Raw genomic sequence first — 25,635 nt, forward strand, 5'->3', positions numbered from 1 at the left:
AAGCCGTGAGAATTCCCCGGAAAGATGCCACTGGTGAAGAGGAACATTGAACCTCGTCACCTGTGCCGTGGTGCTCTTCCTGATGGAGTGACTAGCGAGCTGGAATGTGTAACCAACAGCACCTTGGCTGCCATCATCAAGCAGCTGGGTAGCCTCAGTAAGTTGAAAACAGGAAGACACGTGTGGATCCTCTGTGGGGCTCTTCGGTTTTGTTCATCCTCTGCAAAATGCCCATTTCTGGGCTTATTGGGTCAAAACTTCAGTTGGTTTGAATTGGCTCCAGGACTGGGAGTGTGAAATGCTCAAGGAGTTTAGAGAGGCTGCAGACACAGAAAACCCAATAATGGGAGATTTCAGCTCTCTCATCTTGACTGGGAACATGTCACCTTGGGAGGGGAGGCAGAGATACCATTTCTAGACATAATGAATGATTGCTGCTTGGAGAAGCTAGTTCTGAAACCAGCAAGGGGACAGGCAATTCTTGATTTAGTTCTAAGTGGTGCACAGGATCTGGTTCAAGAGGTGAATATTGCTGAACTGCTCAATAATAGGGTCCATAATGTGATTAAATATAATATCCTGATGGGGGGAAAATATCATAGAAACATAACACAGTGGCATTTAATTTAAAAAAACACACACCTGTTTTTTGGCATTTAAAAAGCTCTAGAGGGGATCTGTCAGGCCAGTAGCCTAACTTCAGTACCAGGCAAATGAATTGAGACTACAGGCAGTCCCTGGGTTACATGGATCCGACTTACATCGGATCCCTACTTACAAACGGGGTGAGGCAACCCCACACTAGCTGCTTCCCCCCAGCAGACCAGGGAAACGTGAAGCTAGCGCCTCCCCCCCCCCCCAGCAGACCAGGGAGATGCGAAGCTAGCGCCCCCCCCCCCCCACCCCTCAGCAGACCAGGGAGACACGGAGCGGCTTTTCTCAGCAGACACCTCAGCTTGAGAATAAAGGACTGAGGGAAGTGAGGTGTGGGAGAATAAAACTGAGCTCTGGAGAAATGTTTGGCTAGAGTTTCCCCTACAATATGTACCAGTTCCGACTTACATACAAATTCAACTTAAAAACAAACCTACAGTCCCTATCTTGTACGTAACCCGGGGACTGCCTGTACAATAAAGAACAGAATTGTCAAACACAAACACAATATATTCTGGAGGAGTCAGCACAGCTGTCACCAAGGGAAATCATATCTCATCAATCTATTAGAATTCTTTGAGGGGGACAACAAACTTGTGGATAATGGTGATCCAGTGGGATATACTGTACTTGGACTGTCAGAGAGTCTGACATGATACTACACCAAAAGCTCTTAAGCAAACTAAGCAGTCATGGGATAAATGAGACGGTCCTCTCATAGAACAGTAACTGGTTAAAAGAGAGGATATGAAGGATAGGAATAAATGGTCAGTTTTCACAGTGGAATGAGATGAATAGTGGAGTCTACCAAGGATCTGTACTAGGACTTAGGCATTTAACATACTGCTAATTTATCGGGAAAAAAGTGTATACAGTAAGGCGGCAAAGTTTGCAAATGATACAACATTACTCAGAATAATTAAGTTCAAAGTTGACCACAAAGAGATCACATAAAACTAAGTGAATAGGCAAGAAAATGGCAGATGAAATTGAGTGTTGATACACCAAGTAATGCACATTGTATGTATAATTGTAATTATGTTTTCCAAAATGATAGGTTCTAAATTAGCTGTTACTTCTGTGAAAACATCTGCTCGGTTTGTAGCAGCTGTCAAAAAAGCTAACAATGTTAGAAGCCATTAAGAAAGGGATAGATAATATAACAATAAATATCAAAATACTGCTATCTAAATGCATGGTACACCCATACTTTGAATACTGAATTCAGTTCTGGAATCCCCATCTCAAAAATGATATAGAATTGGTTTTTTTATTCAAAGAAGGTTTTGCAAACCCCAATTCTCCCCGCCCTGCACCTTCAGTATTATTAAAACTTAAACTGGGAAGTCTAAACAAAGTTAGAAGTGATTTTTATGTACAATACTTGAAACATAGACTGGAGCATTAAATATACCTCTTGCTACAGGAATAAATGTAAGTGAATAGTCTGCACTGTCACTTATGAAAAGCTGGTTTTTCACTGTAGGGATGGCATTTTTAATGTGTATTATTATTATTAATAAACCCTGGAAGTTCAAATGATATCAGGGCCACACTGAGAATGGCACTGTCCAAGCATGTAATAAGAGAGAGCCCCTGTCCTCACAGAGCTCACATTCTAAACAGACAAGACAGCAGAAGCATGGGAGGAGAAAGAGAAACCCAGAGAGATTAAGTGACTTGCCCAGGATAATACAGCAGATCAGTATCAGAGCAGAGGATAGAATTCAGGTTTCTTGATTTATAATTCAGATACCTAAATGCTAGTGCAGGCTGCCTCTTGTAGCACATGTTGAAAGGGACTGTATATTGCAGAGATCGCAAAGGGGATTATAGGATCTTTTACCTCCAATGTTAGAGGTTGAATTTGGCCCAGATTGGTACTCTTGCTGTTAGTGGCTAATCACTAATCTCTGCTAGATTAGTTTGGGGGCATTTTTGCAGTTGATAATATGTATCCATGTTATACAAGGCTTCCTTGCCCCCACGTACCTTCCCCAGAGGCAGTTTCAGCAGGGATGTTAAGGAGAGAAAGGAGTGTGGAGGATCACCCTGACTTGCATACAGATGAACTTCCTTTGGGGCAATTGTGAGGTGGTAAACACCTGCCGTTCTGCTTCCTGCACTGTGCCTATACAGTGGATAACCAGAGGCCTGCTCATTCCATGCTGTGTCTGTGGCCTCTTTCATCTGCATTACATTCACTTTAATTAAAAACAACATAAGTTGAGCTTCTGATCTGCACAACAGCAGATAATAGTGACCACAAACAGGGCCAGCCAAGTTACCTCTCATCCCTGCCAGAAGCAGCATGGCATGTTTTATGATTACATATATAGGCTTTTTGCTAGAGTGTTTTATTGGAGATCTGTTCACTGTCGCGGCTCAAGACAAACAGTCATGACCAGCAAAGCATCCTGGTCTTACTCTAGACTTGAACTAGCCTTGAACACACATGACAATCTCCATGGTCTACTCATTACAAAGAATGGAAATAAACCAAGAGTGGCTGAGTTGCTTCGCAGCTGGATCAGATTAGAAAGCAACCAAGCATAGAGTTCCCTGTTTGTGAAGTGTGTCTGTTTGCATGAAAAACTCCTTCATCCTGAATCTGTGGGGACCGTGATATAATTGCAAAACAAAAGAAAACAAAACAAAAACTCAGAACTGTCATCCTAAAGGCATCACATTTAAAACTATATTATTTCTTGAAAGGAGAGCGAGCAAGCAATCCAATTAAGTCAAGTGTACCAGGGTTGAGTTAATATGACTCTCACCTGCAGGTGTCAGGCGTGCTTTGATAAATGTTGTGATATTTAGACCTTTCCCACATTAAGAGACTAACATAGAAATGTGATGAACTGCAAGATAAGACAAGCAGCTTTAATTCAGAGTCTTTCAGCTGCATCAAAAAGAATAGCGGAGTTTTTTCCTAAGTAGTTGAGTCAGCCCTAGTACAATTTTTGCTCATCCAAGATTGAATTATTTCAGGGCAGATTAATTTGGATACATGCTATTAAATTTCACAAGGACTGGAAACAATACTGATCATGACAGCCCTAAACATCACGCATAGGGCAGTTATCACATACACACATAGCTCGATCTGTATTCTCTCTAATAGAAAGCAGGCAGTCTGATCCAATGGATAGAGCATTGGCTGGGGACTAAGGAGACCTAGGTTTTATTCATAGCCCTCCCACTGATCTGCTGTGTGACCCTGGTCAAGCTGCTTCTTGTTCCAGTTTCCCTTCTGCCACCTTTGTTGTCTCTTAGATTGTAAGATTTGTGGGGGAGGGGCTGCCTAGCTGGGGTATGTGGACAGTGGTTGGTGCAACAGAACCATGATCACGCTAAGGGTCTCTAGGTCTATGTCTACACTGCAGAGTCCAGGGAACGTGTCTGCTCTTCCGAAATTGAGTTCAGAAGAACAGATGCGTTTTTTTGGCATCCCTGTAAACCTCGTTTTACAAGGAAGAAGGGATGTTCTGAAAAAGGTTTTTTTTCGGACATTTGGCCCAGTGTAGACGGGCCAAATGTTGGAAAAGCCTCTTCTGAAAAAAGAAGCAGAAAAAGCTACGCAAATTGCAGTTCGCAATTGCTCCACGTGACTGCAAGATACTGGCTTATCCTCAGCCTATGAAGGACCCACTGCCCACGACCAGGCACTGTTTATTTTCTAAACACAGTCAAAACATAAAAACAGCCTTTCAGCCCACTGGGGACAGCAGCTGCCAGCAGATTTTCCCCTTTGCCTGTCTCAGTGCCTTCTGCGAGCTTCTTCCTGGCCCTTTCCCCAGAGCACCGTCTCTCAGGGCTTTCTCCCACGAGACCCTTTTCCCCCAGCAAGTTCCCAGTGCATCTCCTCACTCTGACAGGCACAGCCACTTCCCATTGCTTATTGACAGCCTGGGTCTATATAGTTCCAGGTGCTGCCTCATCCTCTTACATAGCTAAACTGGGAGCATCTGTTCTGGGGAGTCAAACTTGCTTCAATTAAAGGGGCCAGACATCCAATGTCAGTCACAAATCCATGGCCACTCAGGATTTCGGTTGTCCCTGTGTTGCTCACCAAGGCCACTGAGACCTTCATGTCAATAGCAGGCGATAGAAAACAAGCTCCTGCTGGTTCAAAATCAGAATTCTTCTTTGAGCCCAAGGAGAATATCTCCTTAGCTGATAGTGGTATGCAGCATTTTTCAAAGCTCCAAACAGTTCTGATTCTGTCCTGCAGAAGGCAGTGCGATACACAAACACGTCCGCTCATTGCAATGCACCCACTTACTGCACTTGGCCGGTTGTTGTACTGTTTAAACATGAAAATGACAGGCAGATTAGTTAAAAGGAAATCAGTTCCCTCAGGCCTATTCCTGTCTTTCATTATCACTTGCTTTGGCCAACAAAAAGGAACCTGGTCCTGCACACACAATGTATAGAAAGATTCTTGCAAACAAGCAGACCTGGCCTGGCTGAGTGTGAGGGCTGGAGTCTTGTGTTCCTGTCTTTCAAATGTCTCCCAGGCCCCCCAGGAGGAATGCACTACACATGCTTGGGGCTGGTTTGTGCAAACTGAAGGCTCAGCAGATCTGGGGAAAGAATGGCTGGGAATACAGACTAAAGTCATGGAAAACAAATGGGAAGGCCAGGCCTGTGCTGGCTTTGCTTGTCTTTTGTCCCCATGGGAAAGTCTGTGCATTTATCTCTGCCTCACTCCATAACTAAATCATCCATCTCTCTATTGACCTGCCATGTGCATCCCCTTTGCCTTTTGTTCTTTAAGGCAGACATGCTGAAGATATATTTGGGGAACTGTTCAACGAAGCCAATAGTTTCTATATGCGGATGAACTCCCTGCAGGAGAGGGTGGATCTTTTGGTGATCAAGGTCACTCAGTTGGACTCGACTGTGGAGGAAGGTAAGATGGGACTGACCAACAGGAGTTGTCATTGTTCATCTCTTTTGTGTACAGTGTGGAAGTTGTAATCAGAAGGAATTTGAATTGCAACTCTGCTCGACTAAGATCATACTCAAATTTGGCCAACTCCTTCCTCGCTGTCACTTTCTCTCATGGAGAGTCATTCCAAAGGTTCAGAGGGCAGTCACAGATTGCTAGTGTGCAAGCCATTGAAAACCCTCTCATTCTTATTTCTGCTGAGGCTGGGAATGCCACAGGCAAATTCACGGGTGTTTTGAGTGAGATAGTTCCCATACAACCCAGGGAGGTTTCGAGCCAAGGAAATGGCTCTGTGCCACCCCAGGTTGGGTGGAGGAATACAGCAATTGCCATACCATGCACCATCTAGGCCAGGGATTTTCAAACTTGGGTCGCAGACTCCCCACCACCACAGAGCTGGGGAAGACTCTGGTGGGCCCATGACACTTTGTTTTCTCTAAAGCACCGCAGCCACAGAGCCCTGCAGCTCCGATTGGCTGTAATTTGCCATTTCCAGCCAAGGGCAGCTGTAGGAAGCAGTGTCCTGGCTTGCGTTGCTTCCTGCAGCTCCCATTGGCTGGCAAACCGCAGCCAATGGAAGCTGCGAGGCTCTGTGGCGGTGGAGCTTTAGATTAAACTAACTGTTGTGGACCTGCCAGAGGCTTTCCCTGATGGGTCCACAACCCAAGTTTAAGGCCCCATGATCTAGGCCAATATCCTGTGTCCAACCTGTGCCAGAGTCTTCAGAGGAACACAGTGCAAGGAATCCTGCAGAAGTCAGTTTTGTCCTAAAGTTCTGCTAGGGAAAGGATCTTCCCTCCCCACCTCTCGCCTTAGCAGGGGGCCAGCTAATGCCATAAAGCGGGAGGATTTGTATCCTTTCCAAAATACCTTTGTTTAAAACCCTTGCTCTTCTAACCTTGGTGAGCATAAACCATGGTGCTTTAGCTATGCTGCACTGTCAGAGCAGCCATTTGGACCTATGGCAGCTGAGTATAAATTAGAGCAGCCCGGAGGGTTAAAGCAAGTTTATCAATACGATTAGGACTAGGGATGTTAGTGTATACTATAGTCGTGTAAATAATTAATCAATAAGCCTGAGCTTATTGGTTATTCATAATGACTACATACACTCCACCCTTGCTGCCTCTGTATCAGAGGCAGCAAGGGTAGGGGAGGCTGGAGCTGGTGCTTGTGGATCCTACGGAGCCACCTGCCCCCACCCCTTGTTGCCTCCCACAGAGGTAGTGAGAGGAGGCCTCAGGATGGAGCCGGTGCTCTGGGAAAGCTGGCTTAAAAGCCAGTTCCCCATGTGTGCCAGCTTCACGGAGCCACCTCTTCCCCAGCACAGCTGCTGTGGTACAGTAGAGCAGCCTCTGTCCACGGAGAGCTCGGGTTCCCCACAGATAGAGGCTGTTGCCACCCCACGCTGCTATCTCTGATACAGAAGCAGCAGCGTGGGGTGGCAGGAGGCTCCTTGGGAGTGGGGCTGGAAACACCTGTCCTGCCCCCGGGGACCATGAAATAACTGTAACTGCTAAGATTTGGGGCAGTTACATGATTATCGCATTAAATGATATGTAACATCCCTAATCAGGACCATGATGTGTTCTCTGACCCATTCAAGTTGGCAGAGTATAAGTGGTAATAGGATTTGGCCTCTAGTGCAGAATACTGAATCCAAGTGGCTGGAACTCATTGCAGAACATGTCCTTCCTTTACAAATGTGGCTGTATATTTCTTTAAGATCTTCTCTTTACTATCTCTGAGTAATGCCACAGTTGCTATGGTTATTTGTTCACTGAATCCCTGAAATGCAGCTTGTCAGTCATGTCTAAGTGCTCTTCATGGGCAGCCTTAGGTATCTGCTGATGTGGCTGTGAACCACCCATCACTCGATATCACAGCAGCTACCCATCTGTACAAGGAGAATTGGAGAGTCTGTCACTGTCTCTCCTTCCCCCCTGCAGACAGAAGGCAGCAATCCCTCCCTTCCAAATCACACCTCCTGCTTTTGTGGCATAGTTGCTGCCTTAGTAGCTCTCCATGCACAATGGCTACGTCTACACTGGCATGATTTTCCGGAAATGCTTTTAACGGAAAAGTTTTCAGTTAAAAGCATTTTCGGAAAAGCGCGTCTAGATTGGCAGGACGCTTTTCCGGAAAAGCACTTTTTCCGGAAAAGCGTCCGTGGCTAATCTAGACGCGCTTTTCCGCAAAAAAGCCCCGATTTTCACAATCGAGGCTTTTTTGCGGAAAACACTATTGTGCTGTCTACACTGGCCCTTTTCCAGAACTGTTTTCTGGAAGAAGATTTTTGCCTGAACGGGAGCAGCATAGTTTTTCCGGAAAAGCACTGATGATTTTACATTAGATCGTCAGTGATTTTCCGGCAATTCAAGCGGCCAGTGTAGACAGCTGGCAAGTTTTTCCGGAAAAGCGGCTGATTTTCTGGAATAACTTGCCAGTGTAGACACAGACAATATGTTAAGAGTAAATACTCCAGGCAAACACATGAACAGTTACCTTTTTGGGGGAACAGAGAGAACACCAGCAATTATTTAATCAGCTCAACTGGATGAGCTTAGCCAGAGAGAGGAGAAGAGCACAATGGGGAACAGGAAACCTGCCTAATTAATAAATATGACTGATGATTGTCAGACATATGAAGAAGCACTACAAACATCCAGTGGAGGCTAGAGACATGGGGATCTATGCCCTGAAGCACAGGCAACAGACACTGACATATAGGTACACACAAAGAGGACATAACATATATGGAACCTTTCTCCTGCTAAACAAATGCTTAACATGTCTGCAGATGAGAGCTGGGAGGGAAATAAAATGCAGGACAATGTAGCACTTTAAAGACTAACAAGATGGTTTATTAGATGATGAGCTTTCGTGGGCCAGACCCACTTCCTCAGATCAAATAGTGGAAGAAAGTAGTCACAACCATATATACCAAAGGATACAATTAAAAAAAATGAACAAATATGAAAAGGACAAATCACATTGCAGAACAGAAGGGGGATGCGGGGGGGTGGGAAGGGGGAGGAAGGAAGGTAAGTGTCTGTGAATTGCTGATATTAAAGGTAGGGAGAGTGGGATGTTTGTGAGTTAATGGTATTACAGGTGATAATTGGGGAAACTGTCTTGGTAATGGGTGAGAAAGTTCAAAGACTTGTTAAGTCCTTGTTGGCAAGTGTCGAATTTTAACATGAATGACAGTTCAGAGGATTCCCTTTCAAGTGCAGATGTAAAAGGTCTTTGTAGCAGAATGCAGGTGGCTAAGTCATTTAGAGAGTGTCCTTTCTGGTTAAAGTGGCAAGAAACTGTTTTCTCTTTGTGATCTTGTCTGATATCTGTTTTGTGGGCATTAATCCTTTGGCGAAGTGTCTGAGATGTTTGTCCAATGTACATAGCAGACGGACACTTTCGGCACATGATAGCGTAGATTATATTTCTGGATGCGCAGGAATATGTGTTCTTGATCTTATAACTCACTTGGTTAGGTCCAATAATGGTATCAGCAGAATGAATATGTGGACAAAGCTGGCAACGGGGTTTGTTGCAAGGGAAGGTACCAGGGTTGGTATTAGTGTGGTATGTCCTGTGGTGGTTGGTAAGAATCATCTTGAGGTTAGGTGGTTGTCTATAGGAGACTATGGGTCTGTCTCCCAGAGCCTCTTTGAGTATGGTATCCTGTTCCAATATAGGCTGTAGTTTATTGATAATGTGTTGGACAGGTTTAAGTTGGGGGTTGTAGGTGATGACAAGTGGTGTTCTATTGTTGGTTTTCTTGGGTCTGTCTTGAAGTAGATGGTTTCTAGGTATTCGTCTGGCTCTTTCAATTTGCTTTTTTGTTTCTCTGGGTGGGTAGTTGAGATTTATAAATGCTTGGTAGAGATCCTGAAGCTTCTGGTCTCTGTCAGTGGGGTTAGAGCAGATGCGGTTGTATCGAAGGGCTTGGCTATAGACGATGGATCGTGTGGTGTGTTCTGGATGGGAGCTGGATGCATGTAGGTAACTGTATGAGTCGGTGGGTTTTCTGTAGAGAGTGGTGTCTAATTTTCCATTGTTGATTTGTACGGTGGTGTCCAGGAAGTGGATCTCTCGTGTAGAATGGTCCAGGCTGAGGTTGATGGTGGGGTGTAGGTTGTTGAAATCTCTGTGGAATATCTCCAGTGTTTCTTGGCCATGTGTCCAGATCATAAAAATGTCATTGATGTACCGTAGGTAGAGGAGGGGTGAAAGGGGACGGGAGTTGAGGAAACGTTGTTCTAGGTCAGCCATAAAGATGTAATGGCTTTCTCATCCTAGGAAAATGTATGAGTTACTGAAAAAATGTCCCACCCTGACTCAAAGTGAGAAATCATCCTCAAATCTTTTTACAGACTGAAAAGCCAAAGAAAACTTTTGGCTCCAGTTAATATAACGTTTCATTTTAACACTTTTAAAACTTTTTTCCAAACACTTTTAATTCAAAAAACGTGTTGAAACTTTTCATGTGAAAAGTTTGCGTTAGATGAATCAGCATTTTCTGATGTTAAAACGTTTTACTGCAAAATTCCTGACCAGCTCAGAGACATGCAGTCTGGCTAGAGAGTGGATTCAGTGGATATAGGTTGCTTCCCACTTAGCAGTTTGGAAGACAGCCATGACTATGCTTGGCTATTTGATCTGACAACTTGGTTTCTTTGTGAATTGCTGGGGAGAAGAAGGCAAGAAGCAAATGCTAACAGGTCCACAAAGCTAGAGTCCTTGCAAATAGCAGAGGGGGACCAGTGCCATCTTTTTTATGAGGCTTTAGGAGTTAGAGATTAATATAAGCCATCAAGGTTAGCCTGGTTCAGAACTGCCACAAAGTTTCAGGGTAATCAGATTTGGGGAGTTGATTCAGGCCCATCACTAATAAGACTTGACCAAGAATTCAAGATAATGTGGTTACATGTAGTGCAGAATGGGCAGTACCAGTGTTTGGTAAAGTGTTACGCTGCATATGCTGCAAAGGATGTCAGAAAATTAAAATAGGACTTAGCATTGTACTAAGTTTGGAAAAATTCCTCTGCACAAATTCCCATGTTTCTTCGTTTTGTGACTTTCAGAGCAAAATTGCTGTTTTACACCAATCAAAAGGTGGATTTTCCAAATACCACTGTTCCATGCAAAGGAGACCTAACAAGAGCCAAGAATCTGCCCCAGTGTGCATGTGTATCTGACAGAATTTGTCACACTCCCTCTGTTACCTTTCCTTGGTCATTTAGCGCAACAAGAATGATTAAAGGTCTAGAGAACATGACCTATGAGGGAAGGCTGAAGGAATTGGGTTTGTTTAGTTTAGAAAAGAGAAGATTGAGGGGGGACATGATAGCCGTTTTCAGGTATGTAAAAGGGTGTCATAAGGAGGAGAAAGAAATCTTGTTCATCTTGGCCTCTGGGAATAGAACAAGAAGCAATGGGCTTAAACTGCAGCAAGGGAGGTATAGGTTGGACATTAGGAAAAAGTTTCTAACTGTCAGGGTAGTCAAACACTGGAATAAATTGCCCAGGGAGGTTGTGGAATCTCCATCAGTGGAGATATTTAAGAGTAGGTTAGATAAATGTCTATCAGGGATGGTCTAGACAGTATTTTGTCCTGCCATGAGGGCAGGGGACTGGGCTCGATGACCCCTCGAGGTCCCTTCGAGTCCTAGTATTCTATGATTCTATGATTTAGCCTCTGTAATATCTAGTGCATTCATACAGCTTATACTGATGTGGGGAACTTCTGCTTGCTCTTGCCTAACACAGATCCTGCCATGAGTAAAACTTCACTGAATGTAGGTCTCTTTCAATTCAGTGATAAAAACTTGCCCACTTCCCATCCAACGAGGAAAGCTCAGAGTGGTTCCTTTTTTGGCAAATTGCTGTTTTCCATCTGGTGGGAGCTCCTGCAGCACGACTCTCCGTGGAGTTGGCGTCTCAGGCAGTCAGTAGGAGAGCTGGGGATGGCTCAAATAGCTGTGCTGCAGGCTGGATTTCTGCCTCCCACTCTCCCCACATACAGCTCATCTCCTTGTGCCCACATGCAGGAGCTGCCTTGGCAAATGCTCGCTGATCGAAAGGGCTAGAGGGATTGTAAACTGCAGGGGTGGGGAGGAAATGTGAGAAATTCTGCCTGATGCCTTCCGTGAGGCCTTGATTTTAATAACAGAGATGTGGCTATATTAATCCTTAAGCACCACGGCTGCCAAAGTGACCTGGGATGAGTCTCTGGCATGCACAAATTGAACATGAGCCAATCTTTTCGTCTAGAGCATCAACGACCTGTTATGCTTTGAATAGCTGTGAATTTACATGCTGGGTATCAGGTGAGGCTGGCAGGCGTGCAGCATGAGTGTTGAGCACAGGGGAAAACTGCAGGCATGCAGTGTGAGTTTTTGATGCTGAGCCCAGATGGGAATGACAAATACACAATGTAAGTGTCAGGGTTGGAGCACTCAAATATGAGGATACAGTGCAAATGTCAAGTGTGTGTTGTTAGTGAAGGGCGCAGACAGCAAAGATCAGGCACTTGGCTTAGTGTCGGGTGAAAGGTACAGAAATTACGTTGAGAATCCAAATAGCAGGCCCTCAGCCTTTCCCCCAGCACAGTAACGTTTCTTTTTTGTGTGGTCACAGTTTCACTGCAGGACATCAACATGCGGAAAGCGTTCAAGAGCTCAACAGTGCAGAACCAGCAGGTGGTCTCTCGGAACTCCATCCCTAACCCCGTGATGGAGATGTACCAACGCTGTGACAAGCCGCCTCCCCTCAACATCCTGACGGCATACAGGTAGGGCGGGTGGGGGCTGGAACTAACCAATGTGCCTTATGCCCACTGTTTTATTGCCATGTACTGTTCATTAGAGTCTAAACTAGGGATGTTAAATAGCACTTAGGAAGCTAGTAGAGTAGTCAATGGAATTTCCATCGACTAGTTGATAAAGGGGCTCACTGCGACTCTGCTTTTTAAATGTAGTATGAGCAGCCAGGCTGCAGAGGTGCAGCATCCCCGCAGATATGGTGCTTGGCAGAACCAGCTTTTAAGCCAGCTCCCCACAGCACTGGCTCCTGCTCCCACCCCCCTTGTTGCCTCTGATACAGAGGCAGCAAGGGACTGGAAAAGATTAGTTGAGTAGTGACTTGACTACCCGATAAGCCTAGGCTTATTGGGTAGTCGACTAGTTGTTTACATCCCCGGCCCAAACAATTCTGAACTGAGCCAAACCTGCTTTGGAAGAGATTGTTTCCTATGAAATTGGAAGGCTCCACTTCTGATCAGCCTTACACAAGTATTACTCAAATGTCACTCCATTGCCTTCAGCAGCATTACTTCAAATTTACACCAGCATTCGCTAGGTCAGAATCTGCACACTCAGTTCATGTTGCTGAACTCTGGAAGTCCATTGGTTGCCTTGTTCTCAAGTGCTGTGATGGAGTCAGCCTAAGGTCAAAGTGGTTTTAAATTTCTGGGTGGTTACAGGAGATTATTGGTCTGCTGTTTGGTGATGGTTTAGTAAATGATGCTCTTTTCTCAGCTGTTCAGCTGTCTTGGCATTGCAGCTACCCTGACTGAGTCTCTTGAGCAAGGCAACCAAAACCACTCAGGGTTTATTTAATACAGACAATAATACCCTGTACTTGCCCAGCACAGCTCATCCAGTGATAAATGCGAGAAAGCATCACTGATCACTAACAGATTATAGCTAAATATGGCCTAGATCATCCAAAAAGCCAGGAACCTGATCCTCAACTCTGATGCATCTCTGAGGAGCGTCTTCAGAAAATTAGATCTCCTCCAAGTCTGCATGTCAAACAGACCTTAACAAACCACTGACTTTGAAGCCAATTGTATTTTCCATTGTTTAGCAATTCCTTCTGTGTGTCCTCTGTGCCAAATCCTTCACAATCTATGTTGTAGCAAAAGGGGAATGGGAAGAGAGCGGGGCTGGAGGTGGAACAGTGAAGGGGATGGAAGGAGGCAGCTAGAGGGAAGGGAATAGGCAACTGTAGGCATGAAGCAAAGAGGTGTTTTGCCACTTGCCAGCAGAGCTCATTGGGGTTTATTTCCCAAATGCTGAGCTCATTAATGTGCCTTTGTTCTTAGCTATTCAGCTACTGATAATATTTCATCCTGTTACTGAGAATTTCCTCTCCCCTCCCCAACTCTATTGTGGTAATCCAGAGACGACAAGAAAGATGGCCTCAAATTCTATACTGACCCTTCATATTTCTTCAACTTGTGGAAGGAGAAGATGCTGCAGGCAACGGAGGACAAGAGAAAGGAGAAACGCAGGCAGAAGGTAAAGGCCTCAGAGAAAACTCCGAATCGGGCCTAAGAGGAGAATGGTCGGGACTCAGTTTGATAGGCAGATACTGTCAGGTTGTAGCAGGGGTGGCCACCCGCGGCTTCTCAAAAGTTAACATGTGGTTCCTTGCATAGGTGCCGACTCCTGGGTTGGAGCTACAGGTGCCCACTTTCCAATGTGCCAGGGGGTGCTCACTGCTCACCCCTCAGGCTCTGCCCCAGGCCCAGCCCCCGCCCCCCTTCATCCCTTGCCCCAAAGCTCCCGCCCCTTCCCGTCCCCTCCCCCAAGCCTGCCACACTCTCACATCTCCCCCGAGACTCCTGAACACTGCAAAACAGCTGATTGCAATAGATGAGAGCATGGGTGGGGGAATTAGGGGTGTGGTAGCACCCACAGATCTGAAGTGGCTTCCATCATATACAGGGTTTACAGTTTGGGTCAATGGCTCTCAGCACCCCCACTATTGAAATTGTTCTAGCACTCCTGGAGGAGGAGCTGATCAGCGGGGCTGTCGGTGGGAAGGAAGTGCTGGGGGCGAGCTGATTGGGAGGCTGCTGATGCATTATTGTGGCTCTTTTGCAATGTACCTTGGTAAATTCTGCCTCCTTCTGAGATTCAGGTTGGCCACCCCGGGTTATAGCATCCTTCTGAAATGGGTGCACTCTGTCATTTATAAGGTGCACTTCACTGTACTATAGTCCTCAAACTCATGTCCAGTCAATGCTGTAAAGGAGGATGACTAAGTTCCTACCCTGGCACCAGAACAGACTGACAACCCAAGGAGCCTGGGTGTTCTTACCCCATGTGCTCAAGTTGCAAGGTTTTACAATGAGGAAACATACAGACCCTCGCACTACATCTGTACTGCAAGGCTTTTCCGCAAGAGGAAATGGAAATGGGGCACTCATTTGCATATGTCGTGCTCGCATCTGCATTTCCTCTTCGAATCCCTTTTGTGCAAGAGGTTTCTGTGCAAAAAAGAGCTGTGTGGCTGTTCGGCTCTTGCGCAAAAGGGAGGTTTTGTGCAAAAAGGTGCCATCTACACAGCTCCTTTTTGCACAAAAACCTCTTGGGCAAAAGGGATCCGAAGAGGAAATGAAAATGCGAGCGTGACATATGCAAATGAGCACTCAATTTGCATTTCCTCTTGTGGAAAAGCCTTTCAGTATAGACGTAGCCTTAATGTCCAGACTGGCAATAAAAAAAATTCTGTGACGGGGGCCAAAACTTGTTGCTTGCCCTTGTTTAGGAGTCGCATGACACTGAAACCTTTGGAAAACAAATCCCTCTGGGATATTTTTGACATTGTCCTACCTTGATAAATGTCCCGTACATGCCCCTGAGCTATAAGGCACTCAAGGGATTGGCCTCCTGAAAACAGAAACATAAAGGAAATCTGGGGGGTTCTGTGGTAGTTAAAGGATCCCCCTCTGCTTTTCTTTTCAAAGGGTCCAGGGACAGAAAAGCAGATTTTAAAATAGAAACAAGCCCTGCATGTGATCAGAGAACATATTTAAGGACTGGGTTGAAGAGAAAGAGGCGTATCCCATAAGCACCCGTGGATGCTGCTGGACCTTTTCTTGTTGCTTTGGTTAATGCCTATGGGTATGTCTACACTACCCTCCTAGTTCGAACTAGGAGGGTAATGTAGGCATACCGCACTTGCAAATGAAGCCCGGGATTTGAATTTCCCGGGCTTCATTTGCATAAGCGGGGAGCCGCCATTTTTAAATCCCCGCTGGTTCGAACCCCGTGTAGCGCGGCTACACGGGGCTCGAACTAGGTAGTTCGGACTAGGTTCCTATTCCGAACTACCGGTACACCTCGTGGAACAACCAAAGCAACAAGAAAAGGTCCAGCAGCATCCACTGGTGCTTATGGAACGAGGAATAGGAATCCTAGTCCGAACTACCTAGTTCGAGCCCCGTGTAGCCGCGCTACACGGGGTTCGAACCAGCGGGGATTTAAAAATGGCGGCTCCCCGCTTATGCAAATGAAGCCCGGGAAATTCAAATCCCGGGCTTCATTTGCAAGTGCGGTATGCCTACATTACCCCGCTAGTTCGAACTAGTGGGGTAGTGTAGACATACCCTAAGTCTGATGGAAGATGTCAAAGGAAAGGGTGTAGCAATGGCCCACAAGAATCTGAAGACTCACATGGGCTATGCAACAAAGGGCTCATGATATGAGCTTATACTTCACCCTGATGTTATTCTCTCCAACAAGTGTGACTGTAGACTTGAATTTCCATGTTCTTAGAGACTTTAAGGTCAGAAGGGACCATCATGATCATCTAGGCTGACCCGTAGGCCTCGGGACATCACCCACTCTTAACTTCTGGCTGTGTTACTGACATCCTCTCTGTTCTCTGCTTTGTCAGTAGTTTGGCTCAAGTTTCCAAATCTACATGGAAATCATATGGAAAGTCTCTGGACTATATGGAGACCAATAATTCCATCCCAGTTTCCATAGCTAACTGTGCCAGTTTAGAAGATGAAAACAAACTGGCTTTACCTGTTGGTATTCAAAGCCTTCCAGTCTATTGTACATATCCTAGGCTGCCTCAGAACCAGCCTTGGGATTGTTGTTGGTGTTTAGATCTGCACAGTCTTATTGCATAGTTGAATGAAAAGTACGCAGTCCTGCAGTCATGCTAACAGGACAGTGCTTATCTGCTTCCAGGAACAGCGGTTAGTGGAAGATTCCACCCGGGAGGTGAAGAAAGTGAGAAAAGCTCGCAACCGGCGTCTGGAGTGGAACATGATGGCATATGATAAAGAATTCCGGCCCGATAACAGGTTCTCACCATCCCCATATCACATGGCCTCATCGGAAGGATCACTGTCCCCAGATAATAGGCAGGTTTTCAGTATTACACACTTATTGTTTTTCTTTGATTTTCTTTGTTTTCCTTTTTTCTTTTTGATTTTCTGGATGATTTGGTTCCTCGTGACAGTAAAGGAGTCTTAGTGCTGGCTAGGAAGCAGGTACAGGGAAGGCAGGCACTGGGAAAACTCCTCCCCCAAGCCTGCTGCTTAGCACAGGCACCTGCATTCTGATGTGCAACACCCCTATTAAGTTGGTCCTGTACTTATCAAATCATGTCTAATTCTACATTGGTTTTGCATTCTCTGTGTGGAACTGAGGAGAGACCAAAATATTTTCATTTGGGGCCTAAGCTAGGATTTCCACCCAGCTGAGCTGAAAGGCTGTTTCGTTAGCCTACAAAGCTACTGCCGCCTCCTACCCTCTGCTTTCACCATCCCAATACTGTCTTGCATGTTTGCATCTTGGTGGCTACACATCATGTCTCCACATGTTGATGCCTTGATCCCAAATCCCAATAGGTGCTACCATACTCCTCCCAGAGCTGTCCTCACCCCTCATTCCATCCCTGCTGCTCATGCAGGAATACAACCTTTGGTATTTTTGTGTGCAATAGATCTTATGCATCAGATGCAGCTGATCACTCGTACCCGGCCAGTCCTAACCACCCTGCACAGCAGATATTGGCTCCAGCCTCACACCTCTCAACAGACAACAAAGAGATCATCCTGGTTGCTAACCAGGCCCCGGAACACATCTACAGACCCTCGGCAGCAGGAAGCCGTCAAAACAGTCTCAACCGAGTCCAGCAGCCCCACGTGCCACAGCATCCAGAGGCTATACTGAATGGACCACGACCTCAGATTGTCAAGGAGTATGGGTATGAATTCCAATCTGCTTTTCATCCATAAACCTGTTTCCCCCTTGAAAGTGCACACAGTGCTTTAGAAAGGTGTCCTATTGACAGCCATGGAAAGTCAGATTCTCTGTCCACAGAGCAAGTATAAGACAGGCACCATAGATGCTCCCGACATAAGTATGCTGCACCATTTATGGCAGTCTCCATGGCCCATTCAGTCCCTTAGTCCGACAAGAACGTCAGTTGGTGCCATCTGTGAGGGCACTTGTCTATCAGGAATCGCCCTCAGAAAGCACTGTCTTCTTCCACATCATGCCACAGCACCAATGATGATTACGAGTCCAGAACAAAATTGGTCCAAATTGAATCCAGTAGCCTCAATATGTATAGACTCCTGTCCAAATCCCCCAGTCCTGGTCCCAGCTTCCCGACTCCTCCAGCCTTCTCCTTGCTACTAGCCTTCATTGTTACCCAAAGATCAGCTGATGCCCAAAAGCCATATGCAAGCTCAGATTCTGCCCTCCATCATCCTGTGGAACCCTGTAGAGCTCTGTGCAGGGCTAGATTTGCAGGCAGTGGTCAGGACCATCCTCACAATGTATGGGGCTCTACGGAAGTTACCTGAAGCTGCTCACTTCTCTGCCCCCTGTGGCTTCTCCTGGGGCTCTGAGCTTCCTTCGCACTGTGACGCCCTCCCCTCCCAATAGCTTCTGCCCAGGCTTGGGACTTCCTTTGCGCCCCACTTCCCATGCAGCTTCTGCCAGGGCTCGGCTTCCCTCTGCTCCGTATCCCCCCCTCAGCATGGCTTCTGCCGGGGCTTGGGGTTTCCTTGGAGCCAGCGCAAAGCCACAGAGGCTGAGGACTCCTCTCCAGCCTCAATGTGACAGGAGGGAAGCCTCAGTTCAGCAGCCAGCTGGCCAATAGGAACACATGGGCAGTGGGGAAGGAGCATCACCCTGTGGCTGATGGCTGAGAGAGCAGCTGTGGGAGGGGCTGGGCCAGAGAGAAACCAACAGATGGTGATCAGGGCCATATGTAGGCACACGAGCACGAGGCTGCATATGCCTAAGGACAGCTTTGGCAATGGGTCCTGCCAATTAGAAGTGGGCAGGATGAGTGGAAATCTTTTGTCAGTACCTTGGATGGCTTCTTGTGAGCACTTGGCTTGGGGAGACCTTCCCTTTCTCAGTGCACTCCAAGTTCATAATCCTATGGGAGATCTTGCACCAGAGTCACAAACAAAACAAAAGTAAAAAATAATTCATCACATGCATTTGAGATAGTCCTTGAAAGGGCCATTTGGGTTCTGAACTCAATTCTCTCCCTGGGTTTGTCTGCACTGCAATCAAAATTTTATGGCCAGGGCCCAACTAGCCTTCATCAGCACATGTGAGTTTGCAGGGCTCGGGCTGCTGGGCTATAAAACTGCCACATAGATATTTGGGTTTGGTTTGGAGCCCAGGCTTCGAGACCCTGGGAGACTTGAGCCGGACATGAAAGTCCACAGTGCTATTTCTAGCCCCATCGCCCAAGTCCCACAAGTCAGCTGACCTGAGCTCTGAGACTCTGCGCTGAAGGTTTTTTTATTGCAGTGCAGATGTGCCCTCTGCATGGTCAGTTTCACCGGAGTCTAACAGGACCCAATAGATTGTCACATTGCTCCTCCTCATTCCGTGTCACTTTGTATATATAAAATGGCCAATGCCAGAGGCTTCAAAGGAAGGTGCAATCTCCTCTGGACCCTCACAGAAATTAAGTTAATTGCACAATTCTATACAACAGGAAGATTTTATCCTGACCCCCGTGGCCAGACCACCCTTGATACAGAACGATGGACAGACCCTTTAACTTTGTCCTGCCTGGTGTAACTGCAGATACTATTCCTGGTATGATGCAGGGAGTTATTGGCTTTTCTGAATGAGTCTGAAGAGCCTCACTGCAACTCTATTATCTACCCTTTTGGTATTGTGCAAGACAAAGGCACGTCCCAAACAATAACTAGCATTGTTTTTCTTTTGGATGGATACACTGAGGTGTCAGAGACTGTGGACCCCTGTGACAGTGATTCTCATGCGGAGATACAATATACTGACCTAAGGATTCAGCCAGATCTCTGTATTCCTCTTACTTTTTTGTCTGTTTAAATGACCAGTCACTCAGTAGCACTTCAACAATGTGAAATACAGAGCGCTGACCTTCTGGGACATGAATATCAGAGGGGTAGCCTTGTCATTTAGTCTGTATCTGTAAAAACAAGGAGGAGAACTTTGGCACGCTAAAGATTTATTTGGGCATAAGCTTTCATGGGTAAAAACCCATGATGCAGCTGACGAAGTGGGTTTTTGCCCATTGAAGCTTATGCCCAAATAAATCTATTTGCTGTTCTTCCAGGCCATGTCAGGTCACTTTCACCAGCATCTCAGCTCTTACTCAAGCTTTACAAGTTTCCCCTGCTTCAGTTGCTGTCCCGCCCCTGCCTCTCAGCACATAAATTTCACTGGTTTTTACATACTCACTCGGTGGCAGACTGGCACAAGATAACTGTATTTCACAGCTTATGCCTGTTGTCCAATCAACTTCCACGGCCCAGGGACTTCCTTGGCCATTACACCTGCTGGGACCAGGCCCAGAGTTTGAATGCTATATCTGCTTACAAGGACCAAGTTCCCTGTATGTTTTTGTGTTTGTGGCTTTCAGGTGACACCTTTGGGTATGTCTAGACTGCATCTCTCTAATTTGCATATAAATGGCCACCGCGTTTTGCTGACTCAGCAAGGAGGTTTACAGGATCTGTCGAAAAAGTCTTTCTTTCTCGACAGATTCCCCTCTAGACTGCCACTTTTTGCCGACAAAGTGCTGAGTCGGTAAAACGTGGCGCCCATTTTTATGCAAATTAGGCACGGGATATTTAAATCCCTGCCTCATTTGCAATGGCGACCTGCCTAATCTGCATCCCTCTGCCGACAGAGGGATGCAGTCTAGACATACCCTTAGAAAACAAAACCCTGCCTGACTTTTGCTACCAAAGAGGGTTTCTCTGAATATATAAGAATCATTTCAAATGCAGCCACAGCTGGGGTGGAACATGGGAGCTGTTTGCCAGCACACAGCGGAGCTACGCAATAGTTTAGGACAGGCAGTAGAGCTAAATACCATGTCTCCTGCAGCAGGAAGTGAGCATGAGCATGTCCCAATGCTGGAATTTCTCTGGGATCTTTTGGTCGCCATGAGGTGACCCCATGTTGTGGGTCCTTGACGTCGCGGTTCATGTGTGGTATCGTTTCTGCTATTGGCATTGATTTGCTTTTTGTCCTTTAATTGTTGCAGTCCCCAGCAGATGCCCTTGGCAGAATACTTTGTGCCTCCTGCTCCCCCGCCCCCGCCTCCTGTGATACCCTCTGCTCAGACTGCCTTCGACAGCCCCATCACAGCACCTCCCGCGATGGCACCCAGCGCTGCAGCCTCTGGGCCTCACTCCTCTTACGCTCCCTCCCCACCTCCAGCTCCACCCTGCCCATATTCCACTTCCCCCCCTCAGACTGGTCCGCTGGGGCCCCCTGTTGCCCCACCCCCACCCCCACCTGGTCCTCCAACAGTTGCTGCCTCGCCGGCTCACTCGGCGTCACCCCCTGCTGTGGCAGTTGAACCTCGGAAACCTCAGATTCCTCTGATACCAATGAGCGATGCCAGGAGCGACCTGCTTGCTGCAATTCGGAGGGGTGAGTTACACACAGCCCGGGACCCTGGCACTAAAGAGCTGGGTGGGGATCTCAGTTCAGCGGAGGTGGAGAGAGAAGGTCATGTATACACTTGGCCACACATGCTAGAGGCCTTATCCAAAGCCCATTGAAGTCAGTGCACAGTCTCCCACTGATTTCCATGGTGTGGGATCAGGTCTTACATGCTCAGCAGACCTGTGGAGAAGATATTTCTGGAAGTGTTACATGTAAACAAACATTACTGAGAGGGGAATTATTGACGGGCGGTAAGACTAGGAGCGATGGGATGAAACTGAGCAAAGGACCAGTGGTGGTAGAAGATGTGGGGATGGGGTAGAAGCCCCATCATTTGGGGGTTTTAAAACCAGATTGCACAGTGCATGAGCAGTAGGGAACAAGCTTGCCTGGGGAACTGTAGAGATGGTGGCGGACAATATGATCTAACACGTCTTTTCTGTCCCCACTCTTTGCTAATAATGCTGGGTTGAACAGTGGAGAGGGAGGCAGGATGTGGCTGAGCAAATCCACAGAGCCCATTGGTGGGCAGGTGGGTGTTTTATAGTCCTCCTCTCTCTGCCAGATCCATAGAGGATTTAGGCCAGCTACAGCACCAGTGAGGGAGCTGCAGCTCACGCTACAACAGCCAATGCTTTTCACTCTGAAGTTCTCTGGTTCACGCTTTGGGATGACCTGGGAGATTTTCCATCTTCTCTCCTGCAGGAATTCAACTCCGGAAAGTCCAGGAGCAGTGGGAGCAGGAGGCAAAGAAAGAACCGGTTGGCAATGATGTCGCCACTATCCTGTCCCGCAGGATTGCAGTGGAGTACAGCGAATCCGACGATGACTCAGAACTGGACGACAATGAGTGGTCAGATTAAGCGAGCTCAGAATGCTGTGTTGGAGTGAACTCTCCCCTCCCTGCTTGTCCACAAGAAGGTGTGTATGGCTGGGCTTCCCTGAAAGCGAACGCTGACCGCTGTCAGCAGTTAGTGTGACGTGTTCAGGAGCTTTGCTTTTACACAACGTTTCATTGTTGAAAATAGGATGCTAGTGTTGTCAGTGGAGAGTGTGCATTGGTGGGACGGATTTTAAAAGCAGCAATAAGAGTCCAGAGTCTCTCCAGGTGTGGCTATGACACTTTAATAATGCTAAGAATACAGTGGGACCAGGATCAATGAAGTCACTCTGGGTTTACACCAGGGTGACTGCAATCACAAGCTGGCCCCATCTATGTGTTTTTAGAGAAACAAAACTGCAGACAGTGCTGCTTCCTTGGCCAGATGTTAATTTCATAATGAAAAGCTCCTGAAAAAGCATCCTGTTCCCACAGCAAATACAACCTCATGGGCAGAAGTGTCTAGAGACCACAATTCACTTGCTTGTATTTTCTGCAGCTACCTAAAATTGTGGGGATTTGGACAATATGAACCAGGGAAAAGCTCCCTTCACTGCCCTGAAAGTTACATGCGGAAGATGTCTGTTTTCCCGTTAAAGTAATATTTTTAGTTTTACATTGTGACAGTCGTAAAGGAGAGTTAACTGCTGCCTCCCAGTTCTGCTTTTAAAAGCACTTCATAAAGATGCACACATGTTTGTGGCAAGGTTATATTTACATCTCTGCACTCAGATTCTCTGGAGAAGAGCATGAAAGGAAAGTTTAGTATAAACCCGCTCTTCTTTTGCCAGCAACAAAGAAACAAAGCACTTGTTACTGCTTAGAAAGGTGTAAAGTCAGTTTAAAGAGAAAAGAACCTAGCAATAGATTTAAGTTGCCTAAGAAAGATTCTGAAGGCCTAGAAATAATTGGCTGACAGTGCTGTTCTATTGTTGTATCACCTTATTTTAAATAAAATTAACCAGGCTAAATAGGACTCTTAGCTGCCCCCAAAGAACCCCATTCAATTTAGCAGGGAGCAATATTTGTATCATTGGGTTGAATTTTGCTTTTTCAGTTTTTTATACCTGAGATTTTCATGTACAATTGAGGAGAATTTAGTTCCATTGCCAGAATAGTTATTGATGGAACAATTCTTCCACTGTTACTCAGTCTGGGCAGTAAATACACCAGGAGCAGTCGTACTGTGTAGGGGTGGAGTACAGCAAACTTGACAATGGCTGAACTGGTGATTATGAGTAAGACGGGTAGGATCAGGCCCTGCGGTAAGATGCTGAAAACGCCAGTGATTGCTATTTGGTTTATTAATACAAATGGAAAGTGATTCATACAATCATTTTCATGTAGACACTCAGGCTGTGTCGAAAGAGGGATGTAAATTAGGCACTTCAAAATTGCAGATGAAGCTGGGATTTGAATTTCCCGCACTTCATTTGCATCATCATGTAATGGCACTCTTTCGAAAACATGCTATTTCGAAAGTAAACCCGCGGTCTAGACGCAGTTCTTTTGAAAAGGGATTCGAAAGATCCTGTAAACCTCATGGTCTAGACTGTGGTTTTTACTTTAGAAATAGCGTGTTTTCGAAAGAGCGCCATTATGTGATTATGCAAATGAAGCACGGGAAATTCAAATCCCAGCTTCATTTGCAATTTCAAAGTGCCTAATTTACATCCCTCTGTCGAAAGAGGGATGTAATCTAGACTCAGCTCTAGACACAGCCTCAGGGAGAAGTCCTGGGAATCCAAAGGGATCCGATGGAAATATTGAAAACCCACGGTCAGTCCTGAAAACGACAAGAGATCAGGAAATGGATTTTGACCAACAGAAAAATGTCTAGTGGCAGCCTTGAATCTACATGATATGGTCAAATCGGACTCTGGTGTTCCAGGGACACAAATATGCACCCCAGCAATTGCACCATTTCCACTTCCCCTGTCCCCAGTCCTGTCTGACTCATGTGTGGTGACAAAGTTGGATTCTCTTACTTTCCTCCCTCTAATAGGAACCTTGAACGTTGGCTCCACCCTCTGGCTTCTTTGTCCATGCAGCTGACTGAAAAACAGCTGACAGAGGGAGAGACAGTTATTGGTCAGCCACATTAAGAGTCCCATGGGTCTGTAGGTGGGGTGCTGTTGGCTGGAGCCCGCGAGTTTTACCTTATACAGGGCCCCATATGGCTGTGCCACAATTCACTCTTATTTACTAGAGAATGCTGCTACTGAGCTGTGCTCCAGGGGTCAGTTGTTCTCCTGCCAGAGACAAATTCTTCTTGTTGAGAGACGATGAACGCAGCCTGCAGTGGCAGCCTGCCTCTAGCAACCAGAAAATATGCAGCTGTGGGAGTGGGGAAAGGATTCGGGGTGGGTTGGTTTTCACGCTGTTGAAACACACAGGCTGGTCTGTGCATGAGGCTCTGCTTCTAACCATGCAGCTTAGGCCCAATCCCAATGGCCATACTGGGTTTTGATTCTTCCCATTATTAGGCAAAACTCCCATTGACTTCAATGAGAATATTTGCCTGAGTGAGGGCTTGCCCATAAAGTCCTTGGATTTTACTTCTGACCTCCATGTTATGACAGTATTGATCTCATTAATATGGCTAGACCTCAAACAGCTATCCCTGCTCTGCTCAGTAAGGGCCTGACCAAAAGTCCACCAAAGTCAGTGACACTGTTTCCATTGACATCAGTGGGCAATGGCTGTAACTAAGAAACTATATTCTGGTTGAAATGTGGTTAACACTTAAGTGCCTAACGGATGAATATCCACAGCAGGGCTTAACTCGAAATAAGGTACGCAAACTGAGCTACATCAATTGCATAGCTTATTTTGAAATAGTTTATTTCGAAATTGGGAGCGTCTACACAGCTCTTATTTTGAAATAGAGCATCTTCCTCCGACTTCCCTTACTCCTCGTACAACGAAAGTTACAGGAGTCCAAGTAAGAAGAATTTCAGCTTGACAGTATTTCGACATTATTTGGAAATAGCTGCCTGCTGTGTGGACACGGAATAAGTTATTTCGAAATAATGCTAGTGATTCCAAAATAATGTTACTGTGTAGATGTACCCAAAGAGAGGGACATAAGACTTTGGTCCATCACACCATGATCCTGCCTTCAGCAGTAGTCCATATGGAAGGTGACAGAAAATCTCCATTTTGCAGGGAGAAGGGACGAGGGGGTTCCCTACTCAAACCAAGCAGAAAATAGTTCCCAAAAACCTGAGGCCTGTTGGCAAGTCAGACCAGCTTACAGGAAAGAAAAAGGAAAACAAGACAGCAATCAGCATAATTTCTCTGTGGCATTGACATAGGACCCAACAGCTCAGCTGTAGCTCCTGGGGCAATGGGAGTGTTAAGCAGATACAGAAGTAGCTGGTGCAGTGGCATGGAGCTGGGAATTCTTGGTGTGT

At 46.2% G+C, this 25,635-nt stretch overlaps 1 protein-coding gene across 1 annotated transcript; it reads left to right on the forward strand.

Annotated features, from left to right (window-relative positions):
* Positions 1 to 23,622, forward strand: LOC102449094 (actin-binding protein WASF3-like). The gene is made up of 8 exons (XM_075940869.2): positions 1 to 157; positions 5,435 to 5,569; positions 12,251 to 12,404; positions 13,797 to 13,914; positions 16,603 to 16,778; positions 17,363 to 17,626; positions 20,933 to 21,324; positions 22,045 to 23,622. The coding sequence occupies exons 1-8, from the start codon at positions 25 to 27 to the stop codon at positions 22,200 to 22,202; spliced, it is 1,530 nt and encodes a 509-aa protein (XP_075796984.1). The 5' UTR covers positions 1 to 24; the 3' UTR covers positions 22,203 to 23,622.
* Positions 23,623 to 25,635: the final 2,013 nt, after the last annotated feature.

The sequence above is a fragment of the Pelodiscus sinensis genome, chromosome 13 (assembly GCF_052426305.1).
Source record: "Pelodiscus sinensis isolate ZL-2025 chromosome 13, ASM5242630v1, whole genome shotgun sequence".
NCBI lineage: Eukaryota > Metazoa > Chordata > Testudines > Trionychidae > Pelodiscus > Pelodiscus sinensis.

Bases quoted from the DNA above. Each gene is read 5' to 3' on its own strand.
- LOC102449094 (XM_075940869.2), top strand. From the start codon at position 25: ATGCCACTGGTGAAGAGGAACATTGAACCTCGTCACCTGTGCCGTGGT. The intron at 13,915-16,602 runs GTAAAGGCCTCA...ATCTGCTTCCAG, and splicing joins AGGAGAAACGCAGGCAGAAG to GAACAGCGGTTAGTGGAAGA. The intron at 17,627-20,932 runs GTATGAATTCCA...TAATTGTTGCAG, and splicing joins CAGATTGTCAAGGAGTATGG to TCCCCAGCAGATGCCCTTGG.